The sequence below is a fragment of the Strongylocentrotus purpuratus genome, unplaced genomic scaffold, assembly GCF_000002235.5.
Source record: "Strongylocentrotus purpuratus isolate Spur 01 unplaced genomic scaffold, Spur_5.0 spur5_scaffold_6, whole genome shotgun sequence".
NCBI classification, from domain to species: domain Eukaryota; kingdom Metazoa; phylum Echinodermata; class Echinoidea; order Camarodonta; family Strongylocentrotidae; genus Strongylocentrotus; species Strongylocentrotus purpuratus.
Window position 1 is genome coordinate 55,807,626 of NW_022145612.1, and position 26,798 is coordinate 55,834,423.

The following is a 26,798-nucleotide window of genomic DNA, read 5'->3' on the forward strand; positions in this document are numbered from 1 at the left end:
CTTGAGGGAAAAAAGTCATGAAACGACAATTCAAAATTCCAAGCGGTTGCGGCGCGATCTCCGAAAATGTCGAGGGGGGGCCTCCCAGGCCCCCCCCCCCCCAGTACAGTAAGGGTTAATCGGGTTCTGTGTTACCCTGTTGTTTACTTGCATTTGATCTGTCAAATTTCAAGGCATATTCAGTAAAATTCAACCTAGTTATGAATAAACTCTTCATGTAACATGACATTAGGTGCATCATATAAATTGTTCCTTAGAAAAATAGCCTTTTAAAGAAATGCCTGTAATTTACAAACATTACCAAATTAATAAATTAAATCGTCTATTTGTTTGAACAGGTTTCTAATGTGAATGTGTTTGTTGAGTTCCTGGTGACTTGTCTTCAACATGCTACCGTGGAGACCCTCAACCTGAATGATACCAGAATCAGTGAAACGGGGAATCAGAACCTTGGTAAGTTCAGGGATCATTAAATGTCTTAAAGTCCGTCTGTACTAGTCTGGCCAGGAGGGATTAGACCACCAAGCGTTGTCACTGACAGGTGGCTATCTCATCAACTCAGCTCTCAATTAACATAAGAAAAAGAGGATCATGGGGCACCAACGGACACCGCTTAGGCATTGTTTTCTATATAGAGGGAGCAAGTATCTACAAGTAGTACAGTGGGGCTCTTATATAAGACCTAATTCACATCAATAAGACTGACACCATACTGATAACAGATTGAACAAATTTATAAGATATTGGGCAATTTAATTCAGTTTGGTGATGTGACTATAGTATAACATTCTTTAAATCAAATAATGTTTATTTCATGTGAAGAAATTAGTTGCTTTTCTCAAGGGTATAATGGCCATATCTGGGTTTTGACCGTGACCTCTTAGGTTTTAAGGCTTCTTCTCTAACAACTGAGCTATGGTGCTTTCTCATGTACACATGAACAAACAAAACATCTCATAAACAAACAATAGTGCTCAATGCTGAGAGCAACCAGACGAAAAGATGAGCTATCTTTGGAAGAAGATGCAATCTTTTGGAAACAGCATGGTAGTTTCATAAAGTGAATCTGAGGTTATATTAGGAATAAGAATATAAATATTTCAACATTTCAGACTTTTTTATTAAATTCAACTATATGCTGCTGATGTTCATTCAATCAGTAATGTTCTTACATTGTTTTCTTCATCCATGAACACATAGACCTAGCACCCATAAATGAGAAAAGGAAAAGCTGCCTGAAGAATTTGAATCTAGCGAACTGTTCGATTACCGATGAAATCATGAAGGTACTAGCCAATCATCTCCCTGCATGCCTGCCACACATCACAGAGTTGAGTTTATCAGGCAACTCTGAGATGACGACAGCCTCGCTTCAGTCTGTTGCTCAGCTAACTGCACTGACAGAGGGTTCTGGTAAGGAACTGACATATTATTACAAGATTGTACCAAAAATACTTACATACTATCATACATAGTTGAATACTTCAAAAGAGAATAATTCTGCAATATATTCCTTTTGACCATGGATATAGCAAAGTCAAAAGCCCAAGACACAACGCAGTGAAGAAAACTTGTTGACTAATGTCCTCATTACCTTTGCTATTGGCTAAAAGAGTTCTTTAAATTATTTTTTGTTTGTGCTTCTGTACAGAGTTTAATTGGTAGTGATTTGTTTTGAAAAGGGTATGTGTAAGTGCACATTTATTTTGTCATTTAAAACATTGAAATTTGCATGGAATTACATAAATTACAATAAATAATATTGAATTACATTGAGTTGAATTAAATAGCCACATTTTGAAATGCTTCATTTTGGTTCTCTATTTTCACTGATTCAGATGCAGTAGTATCATCTGGTGTGACTCACCTGCACCTTGATCAGCAGTCTCTGGAAGGCCTTCCTGATCATCTCCTCAACAACCCCTCCTTCCCCAGCCTCACCATGCTCAGTCTATGCAAGGCCAGGATATCACCCACAAGCCTGGGCAGGCTGTCTGAGCTCCTGCAGGGACCGGGTGGTCTCACGGAGCTCTGTCTGAGTGGACTCAAGCTGTCTGAGACACAAGCATTGGCCCAACTCTTGGAACCAGGTGAGGGAATCGGTAGACTGATATTTGCTTCAATGCTGAAAGGAATATATATTGTCAAGAAATATGATATCACCAAAATAAGTATTGTGCAATACCTTTGATAAACTTAACTGGGCAATACAAGCTCTATTGACCTAGAAGGGTTTAGAGGCTGCTATTTAAAGTACTGAAATTATTCAGATATTTTTTTCCTACCAGTTTTATGATATGCCTGGCATATTACACACATGTAAATCTCATGTGAGCACAGGCTGGTAAATATAGGTGAATTCCTTATCAAAGAGTGGAAAGTTTACGGTCATATTAATCGAAAGAAAGTATTACTTTGCAAGGATACCCTAAAAAGTAACTTTCTTTTTTTATTTTGTTTACAGCTGCCAATCTGAGTCTGAAGAGTCTTTCCTTAGCTGGCTGTGCTCTCAAAGATTCTGACCTTGAACCTCTGACCTCTGCCCTTGCTGCTGGATGGTGCTTGACCTCACTAACCTTAGCCAACAACAGGTTGACAGGTTCAGGGATCAATCCCCTACTGAAGGCCATGATCAGTTCAGGAGAGCCACTTCTTGAATCTTTTAATCTCAACTCTAATCAGGTATTTTTAGATCAACATTACGAGGACCACTCATATCCTTTTTGCTCAGCTTAATAGCCATCCACATAAAGCCTGCTTATTTATAGCTTAAATCACAATCAAATATTTATAAAAAAGCATTTTCTATTTCATAGCAATATACTTCCATATGAAAAGTGATAAGTACTAACAAATTTTGGTAATTGAATAACTTTGTCAAAAGGATATTTATGTACCTTTTAAAGTACTATAATTATTCAGTGAGAATAAAAGATGTTAGATTGTGCAAAAAAAGTCTCCTAAAGTGTTATAAACATGGGGAATTGTTGTTTTTCAAAGTTTGAAATGTAAAAATAACTTTAAAATTGAGTAATTTCATTTCTTAAACAGTCTCAAGCTTACAGGCTCAGGCTTTCAATAAAAAAAACTATGTGCTTTGTATACATCATACAGCTATCAGATGACTGTCAAGATGTGCTGACTAGTCTTCTTACCAAGGCCAAGAAGCTGCACACGATGTCTTTCAATAGAAACAGCCTGGGTTGTGAGACCTTATCAGCATTAATTCAGTTATTACACCTGGCTGAGAGTCTAAAGCTGCTTGACCTGAGAAACCAGGAGAGTCCTTTAGATGAAGAGGACATGGAGGAACTCATGAAGAAGTTAGCAGGAGAACTGGGTAAGAATATACAGTCAAACCTGCCTTAGTGACCACCTGTCTACAAAGACCACCTGTCTACAACAAGCGCATTTTTGTTTCCCTTGACAATGGTTTCTCATTGAAAAAATGTACTAAAGGAACCTGTCTTTAAAGACCACCTGTCTACAAAGACCACTTTTTGTGTTTCCCTTGGGCGGTCGCTATAGACAGGTTTGACTGTACAACTATTGACTCCTTCTAGGGACATGGTTGGAACTACTGTGCAAGGCAATCTTGAAACTGTGCTGTGCTTGAGATAAAGCCTATCAGTTGTTTAACTTGTAAATGTTAGTTATATTTCAATTCTTTCATGGTAGACAGATTTTGAATAGTTCTTCTTCTAAGAACCCAAACTGACTCTTTACACTCTCTATAGATTTTCTTTAGCTGTGCCAAGTATTATAGTACACATCAATAACTGCATCTTTTTGAATAATTCTGCATATATATATATATATATATATATATATATATATTTAAAAAATACATTTGTTAACAACAATAGACAGTAGAAAATATAAATACAATCATTTGTTTTTAACAAGTGACCTTAAACAGACATGAATGGAGTTTAAAGAATCTGTGAATGTGTATTAAATATGTAACTACCCTTCCTTCATTATCGTAGGCTACACCTTACACGAGGACAAATATGGAGGTATCGAAGCTGGACGTGGCTCCCTCCCATCCAGATCATCTGACCTGTCCATCTTGTTGACCGGTCTTGGGGTTGATCTTGGTCCTGTTGGTAGGTCACTGGACAGTGCTATGGTCAAGACTGACCACGGTGTGAAGCACCCTCTACCTCTGAGTCTACAGCATGCCTTACATCTAGGGGCTTGGATGACTGCACAGGATCCTACAAGTAAGTCATAGTCATTGGATTCAGTTATTACAACTCTTTATGTGCCACTTGGATGATATCAATGTGCCACATTGTACTTCTCAAGGGGTAGATTTACCAAATGCTTCTGAATTATTTTTAAATGAAAGTATTAAAAAACTGTTCCATTCAGATTATACCACTGTTGTCACGTAGCCACTTAAGATTTTTTTTAAATGGATTAGGTTTGATATGCACAGTTCACTACTCATGTTTAATGGTGCCTGTTTGTTGTGTTGATATTTACTTGTGGCATGCCAGCCAATTTACCAATTGGTATTCATGGTACCTTAGATTGTGAAAGCTGTAATATAAGAGTATCGCATATGATTGTCATGGACAACAAATAGATGTAAAATATAGGACCCTTATGACAATTTTTGTCTCTGTGTGCTACATGCATGTATGTATAAGCCAAACAAAAACAAATCCCAAATTGCAGAGAGATAAATTTCTTTGCATTACACTAAACAATAATAATTTTGCCTTGTTCATGGATAAGATATTTGCATTATGATTCAGCTGCCTTTAATTAGAATAGTTGTCTTTAATTAGAATAGTTATCTTTAATTAGAATAGTTGTCTTTAATTAGAATAGTTATCTTTAACTAGAATAGTTATCTTGAATTAGAATGGTTATCTTTAATTAGAATGGTTATCTTTAATTAGAATATTTATATTGCATTCTTCATATGGTGAGTTTAAGAATGATGGAAGCAAGGGAGAAAGAGAGAGAGAGAACAAACAAAATGAAAGAGAGAAATATTTTCAGAAATCTCATTGTACATTAATAGACTCAGAACTGGCATAAGAAAGTCTGTGGGAGAGCAAGCAAAAGGCATCAAGAGTTATAAAGAGTGATGAAAAACTTCTTTGCAATTCAGTGTATACCAAATAATATGTTCTTAATGTCGTGAATGCCTAGATAGAGCATTTATAAAATCAACCTCCTTGAGCTGGGTGGGATAAAATTCATGTACGGTAGGGCTGCCACAAAATTCATGACAGAAAGACTCAAAGGGATGTAAGCAAGCTACTGTTAGGGCTCCCTCTACACACATAACTAACTAAATAGAAATCATCTTTAGATGAATCTCCTCTCTTTAAATTACCTGGGCCCTGGTTTATAAAATGATATGGTTACAATGATTGAAATAAACTACCAATTTAATTCAATTCAATTCAAATGAACCAAAATCATTACATTTGCATAGTTATGAGAAAAGTTGTCATAGATCTGTAGCCGATTAAATACATTGTAGATAACAAGTTAATGAAACTGGAGCTTGATCACAGCCCATGAACAATACTTTACAATAAGTATTCAAGTCATGTAATGATTACAAGATTTGATAATTCATGTTTTTATTGGTTTAGTTCACATTAATTTCACAATTTTTGGCACAAATCCTTTCTATATTAATTTCTTCATTATCCATTTTCTACTCTTTTCTACTTGTGTGTACTCCTCTCTCCCCCTCTTATTCTTTATTCTATTTCTGTTTCCTCTGTAGTTTCTGTTTCCTAGTAACCCCTCTTTATTTCTCCTACTCTTTGAATCCCACTATCTTTTTCTCTTTCTGTATCTCTTAATCACTCTTTTTCACTTGTTCCTAATTTGTCTTTGTCTCTCTAAATTTATTTCTGTCATTCCCTCGCTGTCTCTGTCTCTGTCTCTTTCAATCTCAGTTCACTCTTTCCATCTCTATGAATCTTTTTTTAACATTCTCTCTCTGTCTCTCTGTATCTCTGTGTCTGTCTCTTCCTCTGTCTTCTCTCTGTTCTCTGTCTCTATCTATCTATCTATATATCTATCTAGCTATCTATTCATCTATCTATCTATCTATTTTATCTATGTGGCTATTTAATTTATCTGTGACTCTCCATCTCCATCTCTCGTTCATAATCATCATCACCCACTTTTCGTCTATCAGCTCGGTAATAAAACCTGCCAATGTCACTCCCCTGTCCACCTCCATGCATACATGATAGATCATAACACTGTGTACATACGACAGGTGAATACCATGACGGATGGCTTTACAAGATAAATGCGAGTGGTCACTGCTCCGCAAACTTAAATGCCATTCTAACCACCAAGCCTTCAACATGAATACTTGTAAGGGGAATGTGTTTAGTTGATTGCGTGGGATTTAATTTGCATATATTCATTTGCCATGGTCAGGAATGCAATCGTCAGAACTATCTTGGTATGTTTTAAAGGAAAGAGAGAGAAAGAGTAAAGAGCTGTACATGCATTCAGGTTTTACACTTAATAGATAGCCTTTCGAATAGTCAATGCACATGTTATGTATGTTAGTATACCCAGTTCAATGTACATAAATTTCCAAAACATGAAATGCATACTACATTAAGAGCTATTTATTATAATGTGTTGATCCCGATGTCATTCCATTGAGCATATGGATTTGTTTGATATTTGAAACTTGAGTATACTTTCTCCTTTTACGTAATACACAAGATCATATGAAATTATCAACAAGCATGATTAGTGTACATTATTTTCCATTCTTTCCATTTTAAAGATGATTTTTTTTTTGGGGGGGGGGGGGGCATACTGGATGCCCCAGAAAAACGCTGCTTCACATTCTTCTGGGACTTGATAGTGACTACTATCAGATTTATTTATTCCTTAGCCTGTTGGATAAAATTGATTTGGGTATAACATAGACTCCAGCCAAAGTTATAATCAAACTCAGACCTTTAATCAATGCCTTACAAGGTATAGGAACAATACTTTATAAATCCTTCAATATTTACTAAACAGATTTACTTGATTTTGATGATAAATCCAAGAAGGTTGATGATGTCACCACGGAGAGCTAAAACGATATTCACTCATCCTATTTACACCGAGTTAGATCCCTTCTGACTCTCAAAATACAAATATCACCTTTTTAAAGCCAGAAAGGCGTTAATTCTATGTTAAAGTATATGAGTTACAGCCTTCTAGCTCCAAAGAGACCCTGTTCTTGTCCCACACCTCATAATGGAGATGTCAGAGATCACTCTCACACCCCTCTGTACTATGAATCCTATTCATATCATCCCATTAAGGAGAATCACATTACTTCCATATAACTACCCTAAGATGGTGTGACTTCGTTTTCTAAGAGCAACGCTAGTCTTTGAGATTGGCAAGGCTTTGCTATATACCAAAGGTGAGCAGGTGCTAGGAGGAAGAGTAATGTGGGGAGAGGAGAAAGGACAGAGGGACATAACATTGTAAAGACAGACATACAGACAGAAAAAGAGTGTGAGGGGAAAAGAGACAGAGAGAGGGGAGAGAGAAGGAGAGAGAGAGAGAGAGAGAGAGAGAGAAAGGGGGATAGAGGGAAAGACAGAGAGGAGAGAGAGGGGAAGACAGAGAGGAGAGAGAGGGAGAGCTATCCTCAGATAACTACAGTATTTTCATGAACACATTGTTAAGTATTGGCAAATTGAGCTGTTTGAAGTGAGCAGGTTAAGTATTTGGGAGAAAATGAGAAGATAGAGAGGGAGGAAAATGGATTTAGAGACAGAGAAACAGACAAGGAAAGGTTATGGAGAGAGAGAGAGAGAGAGAGAGAGAGAAAGAGAGAAGGGGGAGTAGAGGGAAAGACAGAAGAGAGAGGGAGAACCATCAGATAATAATTACAGTATTGCGATGAACAAATTGCTAAGTATTGGCAAATTGAACTGTTTTAAGTGAGCAGGTTAAGTATTTGGGAGACAAATGAAAAGAGAGAGAGAGAGAGAATAGACAGAGGAAGAGAGAGATGGACTGAAACAAAGATAAATAAACTTTTTCAAAAAATATTTAGGATCAACTTTGACTTTAACGCACCATAATGAAACTTTCCCCAAATATTTTAATATTGTGTATTGTATTTTTATTCATCTATTTTCTTAAGAAATCTGTCTTATCTGCTTGTACATTTCATCTTAAAAAAAACCTCCAGAAAGATTATAATATTAATGAACTAAACATCCTTGCACCCCCTTCCAATAGCCTTCACACTTGATCACAAACGTTTACAGGGATGAGTTGCAAAGATCTGACCAATTCTTTCCAAGAGTCAACTGCTTAATGGGGCAGAAACATGATTAAGGATGCAGTCCTCGTTGGAGTCCAATACCCTATCACTGCGACCTTGATTTGCGCTTTGGCACAGCGGGAGTGACACCGACACTGCTCTAAAATGTCTCTCTTCCTCCGATCTCGCCCGCCGAGCGTGGGGTTGATTAATTCAGTGGCAATTTCTCTCCTGGAATTAATGAATTGAAATGTTGAAAGCAATCTTCATGCAATTTGGCATGATAGTGTGATAAACTTTGACAGCTCATTAAAGCAACTCATTCAAGTGTTTCTTCTATTCATGCCTTTAGAAATCATCACGTTGAATTAAACAACATCAGTAGAATAACTTCAAAGATTTTTTTTCTTCCATTTCTCTATTTATCATTTACCATTTGCAGTTGTGAGAAGTACAAGTTGAAGAAAAATCTTTCCTATAGTTTCTTTATCTTGATTAGTCACCAACAGATTTACATTATGATTTAACCTGTATGGGATAGTAATTGTGAAAGGAAATGCATTAACATAAATTAACATTTCCTCATTGTCAATGTACAAAATGGAATGTTCAGTGACTTATCCCTTATTTTGATAACAACATGCCAGGAGCTGTACTTTCACTTCGAAACATGGAAACCAAACAAAAATGTTAGAAAGATAGGAAGTTGGAATTTCCCTCTTTTTTGACAATTAATTAAATCACTTTTTCCTCCGAATGAAAAGATTTTCTGACAGACTTGAAATTTAACATGCATTGTAAGTGAAGGAACAGGCTGAGAACATTGTAGGAAGCACTTGGGCCCTCCAGCATACCAAATCTTGGGCTGTTTTAAGCTGTTGTTTCAGCTGCACTAGGGGTGGGAGAAGAAAAAATAGAAGGAAATGCAGTCACAGATCTTCAAGTGCTTTATACTGAGTCTTAATGTATGTAGGGGAGCATGCATTAAGCCATAGAATGCCAGGTATGTGTTAAGAATTGGGCTGACTGATATTAGAATCCCTTTCACCATCCCAGGCTTTATCTTACTGCCAAGACCAGTGACATACCTAAATGCCTTGATGGTACTGCACTTTCCTACATCATTTTCAGATATTTTGAATTGTTTAAAGGAGTATTGAACCAGTTAGGCATTGAATGCATTTAGTCTAAATAATCAGCAGAGCTTTAACAAAATTAAACACATTTTGGAGAGATATGCCTCAGAACAAGTAACAAGGTTTGTTAAAACTTTAAAAGCAGATCAGACTCCAGTTTAAATGGAGATTGCATTGTCCCCAAAAAGCAAATGGATCTTATACATGAGTTAAAAACTCTACACAGAACAGTAATCAGTGAAATATTGGCCATGATGGGACAGATACAATGTTTTGCAAGAAAAATACCCTCAAGAAATTAAACATCAACAAGACTTTCCTCCGAAGAAATTTTGACGGAATGTCAATCTAACATTTCATATTTTATTGGAACGTCTATGTTATGAAGAATGCATGAGAGATCATAAAATAGAAGAGGAAGTAAGAAATGAAATATGCACACAATTAATAGAGAGGGGATATGATATGTCAGGTCATTGCTTTATGAAAAGGGAAAGAAAAATCAGGTGAAAGGCAGAAAGGTAGAAAAATGGGGCAAATGATTCCTGAATGTGACCTCCCATGGTGGAAGCGCCCTGGATCTACATTGTACATGTATCTGGGATTGGATCATTGATGCATGCCAGCACGGATGAAATTCTTCTTGAACTCCTTACTCATGTGACTGATCTGTCCTTGAAGTATATAACAACAGAGTTGCTTGAGGCGCATCTCCACAAGCCGGGATATGGTTGAGCTAGAGATATTAGATCGATCAGTGCTTTTTGAGATCCCAGTTAAAGGGTCTCTATATCAAGTTCCAAGTTTCCATTATCCTGAGTTGAGCAATACCTGCCGTTTCCTAAATGAATTAGCTCAAGCTTCAGAACATATTCTAGATTGGATGCCTCTTTGCTGTTGAAATAGCTCACCAAATGGGCTATTCCATGAACAAGCCCAAGATTGCTTGAATTTATAGCTCAAGCTATTATTCCAAGGGCGTCAGCAAAATAGTATGCTATTGCATCCTTACTGCAAATTAGCTTGAGTTGAATGTGATTGGACTTATTTACCTGGAAGGGAATTAGTAGGCTGTGTGGAAAACTTGGCCTAGTGAAGTGGCCAGTGGGGCTAATGATGACAGGTCTTTTGATATGTAGGTCTCAGGTTTACTGGAGTGATGCACTGAATGGATCTTGTGATGATTGAGAAGACGATTGAGCTGAAAGATTTAAAAAGTAATGATATTTGAACGATGATCCCCGAGAGTTACATAGTGAAGAGTGTGCAATGAACCACCATTCAATGAATGGAATTTGACTTGTCAGTATCATATGTACATATTATTTTTTTTTAACTCTTAGTGTTGATAATATCCAAAGACTGAAAGTACATTATGACATATTCAGTCCAATCTATCTGTTTACTTGTTAAGCACCAATCTCTTCATGAAGTTGCTTATAAGTCACAGGACTAAACACAAATTAAATGTTATTATCGTCATCATCATCATCATCATCAGTGTATCCAGGACTTGGAAGGGGGCACAATTCTGAGAAATATGTCATAAGGTTGGGGGAGGGTATTACATTTGTGGTTTGTAATTACAGCTTCCAAAAATTTAACAAGCTAGTATTAAATAAATAAGAAGGAATTAGATGAAAATTGTTTAGGTGGAATCAAGGTTCTTTGAGCAGTTTGTATTTGTCAAACATCATAGTTTGTCAAACATATAGTTGTTGTTTTTTAAAATATTATTTCTCATGCAACTTCACTTTATAAGATCAGTAAAAAAAACACTCAATTTTATATGAATTTGCAAATAAAAGAAGAAGAAAAATGTACATGTAAAGTGAATACTTTAGTAAAAACTTATTAACAGAAGCATGGTTAGAATACGATAACACTCTTTTCCTTTTAAGAAATTACTCCATCATAAAAACAATACACCCCTTATTAAAAGTAGATTCCAAAGCAAACATTGGCTATGTGCTTGGATTTTAAGAGTTATATGAAAATCAACATGCACATCCTGATGTCACTCTCTCATTTATATGCCGTGCAGTCACTCTGATTCTGATTGTTGAGAGTAATCATGAGCACATTAGTTGCGAAAAATAATTACTTGTAATAAAAATGTACATTGCATACCTAAAACAGATATGTTTTTTTAATGAGAAAGCACTAACAATATCTAAAATCATTGGCATGTACATGGAAGGAAGTATTCAAAAAAGCTCATTGTGAATTTTAAGTGGGACGGCCAGGAAATATAAACATTAGCAGATCCAGGAGGCAAATGGGCAAAACCCAAATCTGTCATACCTGTCATTAAGAAGAAGTGTGTGTGTGTGTGTGTGGGTGTGTGTGTTGGAGGGGGGTAGGACTTGTCAGGTTTTTGGAAGGAGTAAAAGAAAAAAGCAAGCTTGTGCTCTTGACTGTAGAATCCACAGCTCCGCCACTAGACACAGAAGAGACAAACTTTAATGTTAGCTTCAGTAGATATGAACACACTCATATAGGTGGTCCACACTACATGTAGCTATTAGGTCCCCTACATTTACATCTTGCAGTATTTATGAAAGCCTAGTGGTATCCACCCCCTCCCCTTATTTTACAAAAAGGATGATGAAATTGTCTAGATCGTAAGCACAGTGATGGATCCAAAAGGGTGGGAGATCAGGGGAGGGGGCTGCAAGAGGCTCGCACCCCTTCAATTGAGTGGAAATTCGGATAGTATGTACATGTAAAATTGTATGCACTGCTATTTAAAGGTTTTCAGCATTCTACATTTCCAAATGGTGAACGTGTTTCTAGTATTTCAGTCTCTATCCGTTTGTTGTGAAGATAAAAGGGACAGTTTTGAAAGACTGAAAGTACAAAACAAATACCAACTTTTTAATTGAGATGAGCAGGGCGTATCTACAGAGATGGCATCTCGATTAAATGTCAAAAATATAAAATACAAAAATTTGTATAGAATATGACAAGAAGATGATATGACCCGCCTTCCACACCCTCCCCCCTGAATTGATGGGCATTTCACTGGGTAAGAGCAGTGCACCCCCCCCCCATGACACTGGTGCCCCCTTCATACCTGGCCCCCACATCATGCTACTTTTGTGGAGAGTATAGGATTGGTTTAGGTTTAGGGTAAGCATGAGATATAGCTTAGGGATCATCAGGCTTAACGTTAGGATTTCAGGTACATGTAGGGTAGGAAATTACTGCAGTTAGAGCAGTTTTTGCAAGGAGGATGTGTTCTACAGCCCACCCAGGTAATCATTTATATTTAGCCCATTGCAGAATCTTATTCATGCATACTATCAAAACTTGGTGTTCAAAATCAACATCTAGACATCTACACATCCGAACAATCAGTTCTGTGTGTACAGTACATTACTTTTAATATCTTTTCCTAATCAGGAAATGCTGAAATGTATTTGTATTGAATCATTTAATGATATGTATGAAAACATACGACAAAGCCAATGCTCCAACAATTAAAATGTAGATTGTAGTCTTTTGTTCTTCAAATTTTATAAATGATTTTCATTAAAGCTAAGGTCACAAAGGTTCGTACAATTGATGCGCTCGTACAAATCTCCCTGTTTTTCCATTTTCATTGTCTGAAAATCGTTCCTACGGCGTTCCTAGCAGTTTGTAATGGCATTTGTGAATGAGGCTTAAAGCTTAAGACCAGTTATGGTCATGTAATTGCTTAGTGAAAGAAACGTTGTGAAATCGATCAGAAAAGGTTGATCATCAGTACTGCAAGGTTCTGGAATCATCAAAATTATAAGAAATTTGGCCAAGTCTTCATGAAGTTAGAAGCACTGTACACAGAAAGATGTATATGGGACTACACACACGTGAGCAACACATGTATTTGTATCTCTCAACAGTTTATAGATATACTAATTTACCAAATATATCAATTATTAGGCGGTTTCCCATCAAAATTTTTATCCTCATGTAATATTCAAAACATATTCTTTCACATGATTGGTAATAAGAGCTTCCATTTCATTTTTTTGAAATTGGGGCGTTTCCAATACTGGTCTTTAATACCTTATCATATTATGCTTTGTAAATTACCCTTTTCCATTTCATTTGAAATAATGTAGCCTATCACAAAAAAGGATGTTATCATCATGGAAGCATCACTATAAAGATTTAAAGCTGAAAGTGAATTATTGAAAAGAGACCATTTTGTAATTTATTATAATAAAAATAATAATAATACATTTATAGAGCGCAGAAACTCTCCAACATTAAGTATATATTCTACTGCGCTATAAGAGCCCTTGATATGCTTACCGGTAGATTGAAATTCATACACTGATATTCTTATTAAAACACCCATTTTCAATTTGTGTAGTGGGTAGATGTTTTGGACTTAGCGCTTGAAAAAAGATTTTATTCATTCCTTTAACGCATCAGTAAAATGACATTTTGAGGATTTAAAAAATGGTCTAAATTCATTTCTAAGAGGATTGTAATGAAATGCTAAGTACAAAATTAGGATAATCATATTTATCCTTTGAGATTTAAGATGTCTAACTTTGAGCGTGAATAAATATTCATGTGACCTTTAGGATTCTAGAACATATGATATTCTATTATGGACTTTTGCTGAAGAGAAACTTGGAAGTTTGGGAAATCTTCAAGATTAAATGTAATCATTATTTTTTTGTTGAAAAAAAGAAGGGGTTTACTCTATGTAGAGGGATACCTTTCTTGCTCCCAACAGGTGGTATGAGAAAATCTTAGTCCCTGACATATATTAGGATTACTTTTTAGTGAATCAATCAATTTCAATTTAATCTTGAATTAGGTTATGAAATTGAAGTGTAAGTTTATTTTTATTGATGAATCATACAGGGTATAGGGAATGGTCCTTTGGCAAATCTTCTCTTCACAGAATGGGGGACATGGATTTACAGGTGTGCAACTAAGTTTGGATTAGTGTTAAGTAATAATAATTAATGATGATAATGATGACAAGTAGTAGTAGTAGTAGTAGTAGTAGTAGTAGTAGTAGTAGTAGTAGTAGTAGGAGCAGAAAGAGGATTCTATGACTTATAATCTTCTATAATGGAATTTCACCCTGAAGGAGGAGTAGTAGGAGTAATACTACTACTAATTATAACATCAGTAATAATAATAACAGCAACAGCAAAACCAACATTTGCATTAGTATCCTACTAAATACTAAGCCTCTAAGCACAAGTTTTATATTTATTAAAAGGGTCATTGGATTCAATTGCTTTTTTAACTTATACTGTGCACAATTTCCATTCCAACAAGTAGCATTTCGGCCAGTTGCCTTGTAGAGATGGGCATACAGTGTATATACAGTAGTCAAACACAAATCATGTTCACATCTCATACACCTCAGAACACCTGGGGGGTGTTTCACAAAGATCCTAAGTTCAACTTATCTCTAAGTTGGATTTACAAATTATGGAGAGCCATTTGTAGCCTTAAAATAAAATATATTCAACAGTGAAAATTCAAGTATTTTAGAATTTTTATAAATTTCACATCAAGAACATGAAATTTCCCATGATAATTGAAAATATGAATGATTTGAATCAATATTTTATGCCTTTTAAAATAATTTTAGAAAAATATTTTCAAAGGTGCTAACGGCTTTCCATAATTGTTAAGTCCAACTTAGAAATAAGTTCAACTTAGGATCTTTGTGAAACACCCCCCTGGGTGGATAGAGGCGTTGAAGATAAAGACAAACACGTACCTGACACGCCAAGGTTTGAACCTTCATCCTTTACCTCTCCAGTCAAGTGCTCAAACCACTTGACTTTGACACCTCTTCAGTACATGTAAATGAGTTTGTGTGAATGTACTCGTACATGAGTGAACATGGACATACATTGTACTAATTCAAGATTCAAGATTTTATTGTCCATATTCTATGGAGTGAAACTTGTGGAAGCTTGAGGGTTAGTCTGACGTTTATTATTAATGCAAACATGCGATTGACACATGAAATAGGTGCTCTTCATGGTTGTTGCTCTAACATGTTCAGCAAACCCTGCAAAAGAAGGAGGTTCTTAGATTCAAAACAAAATTCCTGACAGGAGTGTATTGAATGGAATGAGAGCCCGTCAAGGGGCATCAGAGGAACAATTTATTTGGGTTTACTCTCAAGTTACTGATTTTTTTTCTATAATTCAAGCAAGAAGTCCTCAGATTTTTAAATTTGCCTACAGGGATTGAGTCAGTATGATAAAGGGTCCTTACTCTATTCAGTTTAGATGTCTGAATGAAAACATTCCAATTGTGACAATGAGTGATTATGGATTGCCTGTCAAAAAAATATATGAGAAGGGATGTCACCCTCTTATCCTCACCGCCACCCCCTACCAATAATCCTGCAATATTTCACACCAAACTTTTTTTTTAAGGAACTTAATTTTCAGCTCTGCTACAACATATTACATGTTACTTTCTTTTGTATTCATGTATTAAAACTACAAGTGATTGAGCCAGACTTCATTGTACTTACATTTAGAATGTAAACTCTTCTAGCGGCCTGAAGACTAATTAGAAAAAGAGGCACCTATCTCTCTCTCTCTCTGTTCCATATAAGTCCATCAGTCAGAACAAGGATGAAATCGGCTATTGAGAGCCAGATGGGTGTTAAGGCTGTATCAAAGTATTTGAGTTAATGTCCTTCTGGCTGTGATCAGATGAAATAGAATCATTGTGCCTACCGGACAGGTGCCTTTTCCAATCAGTAGACTAGCCAGTGTATCTCTCACACATGTGCTATCGAGATCTGAGTTGGACACAGATCCTGCCGGAAGTCACACTGAAATAGATGAATTACAATATATATCAACAGAAAGCTTATGAGCCATAAATTTCAATAATATCAATTATATGTTATTTTAGTGTCTGTCAGAGGAGTAACAGCTCTCTGAAAACTCTAAATCTCAAAGCTTTAAAAATCAGAAGTTGTCGACCTAAAAACCAGCTATCGACTTGATGATGTCATGTTCTGTTGAGTACGCATATTCACAATGACTTTGCATTAATTAAGCTCGGCTCATTGCCTCAGCTATATACAGTAGGTGCATCAATCAGGTCCACATGTTGTATCGTCACCTTAAATGCCGTATATTTGACCCCGGTTAACCCATAATTTGGAGGGGTGCGAAAAATGAGGTTTTAATTTGCTTTCAAAAAATATTTTGAATTCCTTTATATTTGTTTTCTACGTTCATCCAGCTCTCCATTGACATAAAGTATATTCATCAGCAATAGATATGAACCTCCAAATTGAGTATTGGAAGGGAATGAAACTATTTCTGCTTGCTTTATGGGCTCTTTTGTTGTTCATTAAACAATGTTTTCCAATCAATTTCATGCAGACGCAGAAGGGAGGGAGAGAGGGAGGGAGGGAGGGAGAGAAAGAGAGAGAGAGAGAGAGTAAAAAGTGTATGATTGTTCCTCTTATGGGACAATTCAATTTTGTTTGAACCTTTTATTTCATCTTCCCATATCTTGGGAAATAAAATTTATCGTAATCTCTGTCCAATTCTTTCATTTTATTTCGCGTTCTATATTGGTCATTCTCCCTATATTATTTTCCTCTCTCTCTCTCTCTTTCTGTCCTCTCTTTCCTCCTCACTCCCACTCTCTCTCTCTCTCTCTCTCTCTCTCTCTTTCTCTCTCTCTCTCCACTTCCTCAATCTTCTTTGCACTCTTGACTGAATGTCCCGAATCTCTCCTGTGTATTTCACTAATCCTTGGCAAGAAGATCTAGTATTCACCTCACAGATCTGAGAGATACCTCTGGACGGGGAGTGATATATCCAGAGCAGTCCATAAAACCCACATGGTTATAGATATGGGGGCTGCCGTGCTCTGCATGCATATTGTCCCATTACCGTCACTGGATGGAGGGGGTTGGGAGGCGTTCCATTACTCCAGTCGATGGGGCTTTAGATACTTGTTGAGTGTCTTAGGGACTTGGTGAATTTTACTTTTTTTAGGGGGGAGGGGAGGGGGGAGATCCAATGTCCCAGTTGATAGGGGCTTTGATACTTGTTGAGGGCCTTTGAGTTGGGGAGGTGCTTCAGGGGGAGTACCAATACTCCATTCAATAGGGGTTTCGATACTTCACGATGGTCTTGAGATTGATCTCAGAATCTTGGTTTTTATAGGGGATGCAATGCCCCATTGAATGTGGTTTCGCTACCTACTGAGGGTCTTTGGGATTTCTTCTTGGATCTTATTTTGAAGGGGGATCCAATGCCCCAGTCATTAGGAGTCTTGATACGATTTGAGGGTTTGTAGGATTGCTCTTTGAATCTCACTTTGAAGGGAAAGATCCAATGCCCCAGTTGATTAGGGTTTAAAATTGCCCTAATATTATTATTTGAAGGAGTTTGGGGAAAGATTCCATGCCCCAGTTGTTGGGGTTTTGATAGTTTTTGAAGGTCTTTAAAATTGCTCACAGATTCTTACTTTGAAGGTCGTTTAGAGGGGGAGGGGCTAGGAGATCTAATGCTCCAGTTGATGGGGTTTTGTACTTGTTGATTGCTGTTGGGATTGATCAACGAATCATACTTTGAAGGGAAAGATCTCATACCTCAGTTGATGTGGTTGTAATACTTGTTTAGGATTCTCAGTATTTTCTTACATATTTTACTCTGAAGGGGTATAGGGCTTTGCTATTTAAGGTGTGTTCCTATTAGGTAATCAGACAGCCATTGTGAATGATAAAATAGGGCAAATACCTTTGGCATGTGGTGGACTGGATACATAATATATTTCCTATGGGTCAGAAGCACTTATTTGAATTGTTAAGTCATTGGCTGCATTTATTGACCAAATTTTTGGCTAGAATCAGGTTTCTCAAACGCCTTTCAGGCAAATTTAGAAGGTGATAAACGCAAATCCTTTTTTAAAGGTCTTTAGCAGAGCTGCCAACTAGTACGGATTTCCCGTAATTGGTACGGAAATTAACGACCATTACGGAATGTTGTCTCAAATTACGGATTTAAAAAAAAAAAAAAAAAAAGATTTTTTTTTTTTTTTTTTTTTTTTTTTTTTTTTTTTTTTTTAATGAATTAAATATGATTTATCGTAGCGAGTGCTGTGAATAGGAGCCATTTTTCATGATAAACTGTGTTGTGATGACCTGAAATTCAATACTTAACATCTTTGTGTGAGTAAAATCACCAAAAATTTCAGATAATCATGCGTCCGCGCAGTGTTGGCGTGTCGTTTTTTTAGATTCATAGCGCCGCATAAGAAATTACTGATTTATACCCCAAATTACTGATTTTGAGCCTTGTGATTACTGATTTTCTGTTCTGGAGGTTGGCAGCTCTGCTTTAGATATGGGCATATCTAAAGACGCAAAAAGGTGTGTTTTGAATACGACATACAGTTTTGAACCCCACATACAAATCAAACCACCCAGGTTACTGTCCGGTTCGGAGGCTAGCGCGCCATGTGTTGTGTACAAGCATGTGTGTGTAGTTGACCTCCGAGAAACTGTCTGCTTCCCGGGTCAAAACAGCTGCGCAGACACAAGGCCTTTATTTTGAATCGTGAAGAGACGATAAACACGACATCCTGCAAATCACTATTGTATAGTGGGGTTCGATAGTGGGGTATGATAGTGGGGTACGCTAGTGGCAAGACCCAATAAACACGCCCTTTATCACTCAAGTGACATCATGGAATCATAATTATTTAGCATTATTACCGAGACAGAATTGTGTATCATTTATTTATGTTTATCATTGATTTTTAGGGCACTATTTTTGAGAACAATCAATTCTTCTTCATATCTACACCTCAATTTTTAGTTCCTTGTCAATTTGTGTGAATTTATTATTCTTTTATATAAATTTGAACAATGCAACCATGTAATATTTGTATGTATCAGTCTTTGGACTGTTTTTACAAAGAATTTTCTCTCAATAAACTGAAATAAGTGAAAAGAGAGAAATAGAAGAGAGAGAGAGAGAGAGAAAGCGCGCATGCACGCACACACACGATAAAAACATGGAAGAAAGAAATGAAAAAATAAGGAAATGAACAAGGTTTTGAATAGATGGAGAGAAAAGGAGAGATCGTAAGAATGGCATGAAGAAAAAAGGTAAAGATAGTAGGAATTTAATGATGAGATGGCAATGACATGAAAAGGCCATCCAAAGGGGAGGTTGAGTTAGATTTATGTCCTCCGTGACTGAGATTGGTTCTGTGATGAAGTATATGGATATTGTATTCTCTGCATTATTCATATCTTGATTTGGGGTTTTTATCCACAGGTCAACCCGAACTATCGGCGGCCTCCTGGGAAGCGATCATTGGCATCAGGAAGGATTCTACTGTCCCATCATGGCTTAAGGTATTTATCACATCCACAGTGGGAAATATTTAAAGAAATACTGCCCAGCACATCATCCAATATTGCATGTCCCCTGACACAAAATGTGTGCTACATTTCTTAATCTTAACTTAAAGTGTCTTCAATGAGCCATTTATTGATCAGACTAACTATCTGTGCATCGATCTACCCTAAACCCAGATAGCAGTAGAGAGTTTTTTTTTACAGAATATTAGGAAACTATTGATTGACCCTATTTTTATTATAAAGAATAGGGGGATATGTTGTCACTGTTGTAAAGTAAAACACAGTATTAGTGATGAAAAAAATACATAAATTAACACTAAACACTGTAATGTCTTGAAAAATCAGGTGTTCCACAACAACTTTACAGAACTTTTTGTATTAATCACATACATATAGGTGTATTCATGAATTAAATAGATATTGAAATGTATCTTTTGACTCAATTGACATTAAAAAACATCTGTTATCATTCAATGAATGTGCTTCAGGCAGTAATTGTCAGAATTTAGTCCCAAATTTTGACTATATTGTCTTGAATCTCATGACAATGGTTCATGTTGGAATTTCAGACTTGTTTATGCTTTTTCAAATCAATGTTATATGTCTATCATATCTATTCCCCTGTATTAGAATTATCTGTTTTATGCATCAGTGCATTCTTTTGGAATACTTAAGTTAATTCCTCCGGCTATTTGTAAGACAAAAATATGTCATGATATAAGCTCTTGAGCTCTAATCTTCCCTCAGATATTTCATTGGTACATTGTTCAAGTAGGCGCACAGGGATTTTGTTGTTGTTTTTTTGTACGTTTGTTGTTGTTTTTTGTTTTTCGTTATCTAAATTTCTGGGCCCCATCTTACAAAGAGTTGCAATTGATATGAATCGCAACCATGTACATAAGAGATAGGAGATTGCAAACTTGCGATTGTTTGAAGGACTTGCGATTGATTTGGATCAATCGCAACTCTTTGTAAGACGGGGCCCAGGACTGTTATTTACTTCAGTTGTAAATGAAATCAAGCCATCCTCTTAGATATTTTAATTCTGCTCTCTCCACTTTATTATTAGGGCATTTTCTGGTAAGAAATTGTCCATTTGTCACTTCTCTCTCCTTTCAAATTAAAAAAAAAATTAAATTTGTTGGTCTCTTTGTCTTTTACCTGACAAAGTCCTTTGGAATACCAAGTAGTTTATTTTGCAAGATATTAACATGTAGTTGTCTTTCAAAGGTTCCAATATTATCAAACTTCCATTTTACACGTTTACAATCCATCTATTGCCTTTATGCTTGTGTAGTCAGATTATATATTTGTTTTAAACTCTGTGATAATTTTAACATATTTTCAATAGCAATGTTCTCATAGACATTTACAATATTATTTATAAAGTGGCCATTGATGCACAATACACAATACATGTACTTTCTGAATTAGAGGAAAGATGTAATTCCGTAACTGAAAAAAATATACATTTATAGAATTATATTAAACTGAATGAAAGAATAATAGGATAAAAATGAAAGAGAAAAAGTAGTGAGTTAGGGAGAGTTGATTTGAAAGATTGTATGATAGAAGGGAGAGAACAAGAGAGAAGGAGAGATGAAAAAGTGAGCGGAGGAAGGAAGGGGGAAGACAGAGAGAGTGAGAGAGAGATAGAAAATGAACATAATGACAATACTAGGATCTATAGTCTCAACTTGTAGCACAACATTTGATCAATTAGCACAACTCAATTAGGCTGGTATAAGATTAAGACGGGTGAGCGTTTGTTTTGATAATAAGGTAATGAAACTCCAATGCTACTGACGTATTGATCTCTTCTCTTAGTGCTGATTACTGCTGAAGGGTTCTGCGTTGCGTTAGAGAATAAGTTGGATCTTTATAGGACAGAAATTGGATTGAATTGAATTGATTTTATCCATGTTTAAACTAACATTCAGCAAAGGATACTACTGTTCATCAAGTCATGATGATTAATGTAAAGCAAGTAATCATGATTTTTGAATAGGGCCTAAACATAAAAATAACAGGAGAGATGAAATAACATGCATAACACCATGACATATGAATGATAGCATGATAATGGAAATAACAAAGATGAGAATATGTGACTTAAATAGTTAGTGGCATTTCAATAAATATGCCTATGAATGAAACATTGAGTAAACATCTATTTAATTCTAGTGTTAGATCTGATCGGTTCTCACCAGATCAAAAGGTGTGGGATAGGGCTACAGCTACCAATTCTTATCCTCCTCCCAATCCACCCACCCACCCACCATCTTTCCCATGATCCTCCCTTCAGTATATTCAAAGACAACAAATTAAATCAAGATTCTGTTTAAAGACATTTATATTCACTGCGCAAACAGAGCGTGTCTCTGTATAAGGTTTCAAATCCTTTCCAATAATAGGCAAGAAGAACTTGAAGATTTTAGATCATCAATGCAAAGACCCTGAATTATTTCATACTTGAGCATGCTTATCTCTGGCCTCTCAAAGGATACGAGCTCTTGAGCTTTTATTCTGGAAATAAAATAGTGTAAGTTTCATAGTAATGGACAAATTTACTTTGCGCTAGCTTTGTTGGCTTACTGTAAGCCAGGAAATAAAGATGCAAATCATCTACATGTATTTGACATTCAGTAAGGAAGGGTCAATTTACCTGCATTTACAATATATCCTAAACTGAACTAGTGTGTGTATTTCTAATCTAATTCATTGCAGTGTAGCATCAAATTCATATCGCAAATATTCATTTACATTAAATTCATGAATTTAAAACATGCTTTGACATATATTGGTGTTACAATAATTTAAAATACTCAAAATATTTTCAGAGAGATAAAACTGTGCCATCATCTTGATCAAAATTAGAAATTGTTTGCATGAATACAGGCATTAATAGTCTGTGTTCAACTCCATGTGATTGTTTACAATAGATAGTGAAGGGGTGCTACAAGAATTAATGTTCCGCCTGCGTTTAATAAAGAGAATGTAATTGGAATAAAAGCAAGAGTTTCTAGTGAGACACCTCCAAGAAGTGCACTATGCCTGGAGTCATGACAAGTCAATCCTTAGTGATCCAGGCTTCGAAGTTTCCCCTCTCAGCATCCTCTCTCAGTCCCCTCCCTGCATGGAATGCATGATGGAATGGTAACATATATGTGACTATTACATCAATTGGCAACATATGCAATAACAAAATATTGAAGAAAACAAATCTGTTTGGTATTAGAGCCTTGATTTAAATATTTAATGGGAAAACAAGTAATTGAAGGATAACTTGATTAGAATTCTCTCATAAAATATTCATACATACACAGAAGTGGATATTGAAGGAGCACCACTGCAGGTTGCTAGGGACAAAATATCCATGTAGACTCTTTCTACTGCTTCGTAGTCCTTTCTATTTCAATATTTTGAGCTTTACATGTAAACAATAAAGGTGGAATGTTAACAAAGACACACAAAAAAAAGAAAAAAAGAACTAAAACAGCAACAATGTGATTGGGAAGGAATGGTGCTCTGTATCACTAAAAATCAACATGAGATTTGACTTTTAAATCAATCTCTACTGAAATATAAGGTAATGCGGCCTCATTGTTTCTCTTGAAATTCAACAATGTTAGTTCATGTTTTGCCTGCAGAAAGTAGGTTGTGACATGAAGGTTGACAATGACACTGTCAGATTTAAATACTGAAAATTATTATGGTCTGACGATAAATTAGGTTCTGATGAAATGAGTATGTATCACAAGAAAATCAAGCAATTTCAAGAGTAAAAATATAGGGTACAAACAGTTTATTTAAGAGCCATCGGCTCAATATAATTAGACATGCAAATAATTGACAAATATAAAATGATTCAGAATCACTATGAACTGAGATAGGAGTATATCCTATCACTGTTTATGTCGTCTTATCGGTACTCAATTATGTCACAAAGTACTTCACATTTCCAAAGGAAAATAGATTACCCATTGACCAGGTCATCCTTCGAGGTATAACATACAGGTAATCACCCACCGACTCTAGCCCGGTCTTTATATAAAAAGTATACTGTTGTGGGTTAGAGAGTCCCGATTTAGAGTTCGTAAATACCACCTCTTCCTGTTTCTGAATAGGCGGAACGAAATACTCTGGTGTATGTAGTAACCCGGTGCGATATGATGCATGACCTGCTAAGCCTGACCGGTGTACGACAGCACTGGGCGTTGACTCAACGACTTGACGCGAGTAGGTTGCCTGAGCTTGTCGACTACGAACACATGTCCATTCACTGATGGTGCCTAGGGTTATGGCTACGAGCCCAGCTTGTCCCTAAAAGAATTAAATGGAAACCAAATAGCCAACCATCTACAAAAATAAACACGATAGCTATAGCGATGTAAATCCTAACAATTTACAACAATCATTTACAATCTCTAGAGCTTAGCTTCACTGACATAAACCACTAAAATAGGCGACATTTATAACTGACCATGTACGGTATCTTTCACCTAGAAATTATAGAATAACACCTATGTCTTTACATATAGTTATACATGTATAACTTTTCAGTGCAATACAATTTCTTAAACCTCATATATTCTAAGCAAACAAAATAATCAAGGTTAAGTCTTCCTTATTCAACAAGCAAGATACAACACAAAAATCCATTATCTCGTAGTACATAGAAAATATCTTTCTCTTTATGAAATGTATGAAATTAACCTTCCTTCCAGATAATTACACATAAGGTAATACATTTATTTCTGTAACTTACAGTTCAGATGTTCAAATGATGATTCAAGTTGAGGCGAGGGCTGATGAGGCTTCTACCACGTCGGCCTGTGCTGCCTGGTTCTTGCCTGGTCCCATAGTATAGGGAAAGTCTATGCCAGCAACAGCATGCTTATAGCCTGTGGCTGTAACTTTTACCTTTGTGGCCAACACCCCTCATTCACTCCCCAAAGTCAGACCAAATTCTGAAAGGTCTGCTCCTCTCGAGATCTCATGTGCAATCTGATTAAACTACCCTAAATCTCTAATCCACGTTGGCTCTCTCAATAGTAACCTCTTTAACATTCTTTGTATTCCTCTCATGCCAAAACTGTCCATCCAAATTCCTTTTACTGAATCCTCTATACAAAACTTTCCTATTAACATTCTCCTCATCCTTTCCCCACACACAGACAAAGACAGACACCTGCTCTACTAGAGACCCAAGTTAGTTGACCTAGTAAATCCAAGTTAGTTGACCTGGTAAATTGCTACCAACAACATCTATTCATCTAACACCTGTCCATTACATTCTCTGTCTAAAAAAGAAATCCCAGTCACATTGTGACAGACACTACATTGAATTTGTTTGAAATTATTAAATGCAACTATGTCTTGTAGTTTTAGCCAATGTAGAAAATAAAAAGCTCTGTGATCTATATAGGATCTGTTTGCTAGAAATATTATATCTCTCATAAAGATGGATTGGCTAAAGATAATTATCATAATTTTGCAAGGTTCATACAGGAAAAAAAAAGCTTGAACTGTATCTTACATTGAAGCTCAAATTCAAACTCATCATTTTATGTGAAATATGGAATGCATCTTTCAAATATTTCAACAGAGAGTCATTGCACAAATTAAACTACTTCAATTTTGTACTTTACAATGTTGAATAGTTCCTTTAATCTGATGGGCGATGACAACAGGTCCTCTCATTTTAAGCAAACAATTGTAATAGAAGATTTAATGCAAATGTGCTAGACCAAACAGGAAATAGTTTTAATACATGAATTTATTGTAGCAAAGCCTTTATAGGCATATCAAAATATGTTCTTTGGAGTAGCAAATTCAATTGGGCAAGTGCAGAGCACCGCTGGTAAACCCTTTGAAGAGATTGTAACCGGAACTCAATATCGATTGATTTCTCCCTGATTGATTGTCTTGGCATAATTCTGATGATATAGGAAATGTATGACTCTCCTAAGTATAATGTTTTGTTGGGTTAATTGTTATCAGGAGGGTAAGGTAATCCAATGAAGTGTTGTTATGATTAATTATCTAGAGACAGGGGGCCTATTTAAGAAAGGAATTTGAGAGGAGTAATTCATTTACCATCCCAGAAGCTGTCCTTGCTTGTAACTGCGTAAAGATAACAGTCTCCTTCTATCTCCAACCTTTTCTTCTGTGTACGAGTTCAAACTCTGCGTGGGTGTGCATTCGTGTGTCTCTATTTCTCTTTCTCTTTCTCTCTCTCTCCCTCTCTCTCTCTCCCTCTCTCTCTCTCTCTCTCTCTTTCTCTCTCTATCTCTCTCCCTCTCCCTCTCACTATATATGAATAATGCTAATTTTTAATCTCTGTTAGCTAAGAACTACCCAGATATGATGTCTACATTTCCCCTCTTTATATTCTTAAGTCAAGTTGATATAAAAAGATGCATATGAAAAGCATCTATTCATTATTGAGATACTCCTCCTCCCTCTTTCCCTCTCTCTTTCTCTCTCTCTCTCTCTCCCTCTCTCTCTCCTCCCCTCTCTCTCCTCCCCTCTCTCTCTCTCTCTCTCTCTCCCCTCTCTCTCTCTCTCTCTCCCCTCTCTCTCTCTCTCTCTCCCCCCCTACCCCTACTCTCTCTCTCTCTCTCTCCGTCCCCCACTCTCTCTCTCTTTCTCCCTTCCCCACTCTCTCTTTCTATCCCTCTTTCTGTCCCTCAAGTCATTCAAAATATATTCCGGTCCCTCTTCATACTCCTCTTTCTCCCCCCTTCTTTTATGTATCATTAATAGCCTGCTGATCACATATCTGGGGTAGATATGAACTGATATAATTTAACTAACATGTAGAGGCAGGCTAAATAAATTATGTATTGAAGTTAAAGGCAGGAATCCGATTTGCAATAGATGATATTGATTGGTTGACTACTTTATATTTACATGAATGATGGGAAGGCAAGTACATTATACATACTTGAAAGTAAGCTCCAAGCTCATGTTTCTAATTCCTACTTAAAGGCATTGT

General features: G+C 36.3%; 1 protein-coding gene and 1 long non-coding RNA gene across 2 annotated transcripts in view; one reads left to right on the plus strand and one right to left on the minus strand.

Moving 5' to 3' along the window:
• Window positions 1–26,798, plus strand: part of LOC581313 — a 62,190-nt gene that overhangs the window by 9,892 nt on the left and 25,500 nt on the right. The window contains exons 9-15 of the mRNA XM_031000424.1: window positions 339–453; window positions 1,201–1,413; window positions 1,839–2,090; window positions 2,465–2,682; window positions 3,115–3,340; window positions 3,990–4,226; window positions 19,713–19,792. Coding sequence (XP_030856284.1) covers window positions 339–453; window positions 1,201–1,413; window positions 1,839–2,090; window positions 2,465–2,682; window positions 3,115–3,340; window positions 3,990–4,226; window positions 19,713–19,792 — 1,341 coding nt within the window. The remainder of the gene's footprint in view (window positions 1–338; window positions 454–1,200; window positions 1,414–1,838; window positions 2,091–2,464; window positions 2,683–3,114; window positions 3,341–3,989; window positions 4,227–19,712; window positions 19,793–26,798) is intronic.
• LOC115930041 lies at window positions 23,589–25,134 on the minus strand. The gene is made up of 2 exons (XR_004066805.1): window positions 24,567–25,134; window positions 23,589–24,121 (listed from the first exon to the last, which is right to left on the minus strand). It is a non-coding gene; the product is annotated as an uncharacterized LOC115930041 (long non-coding RNA).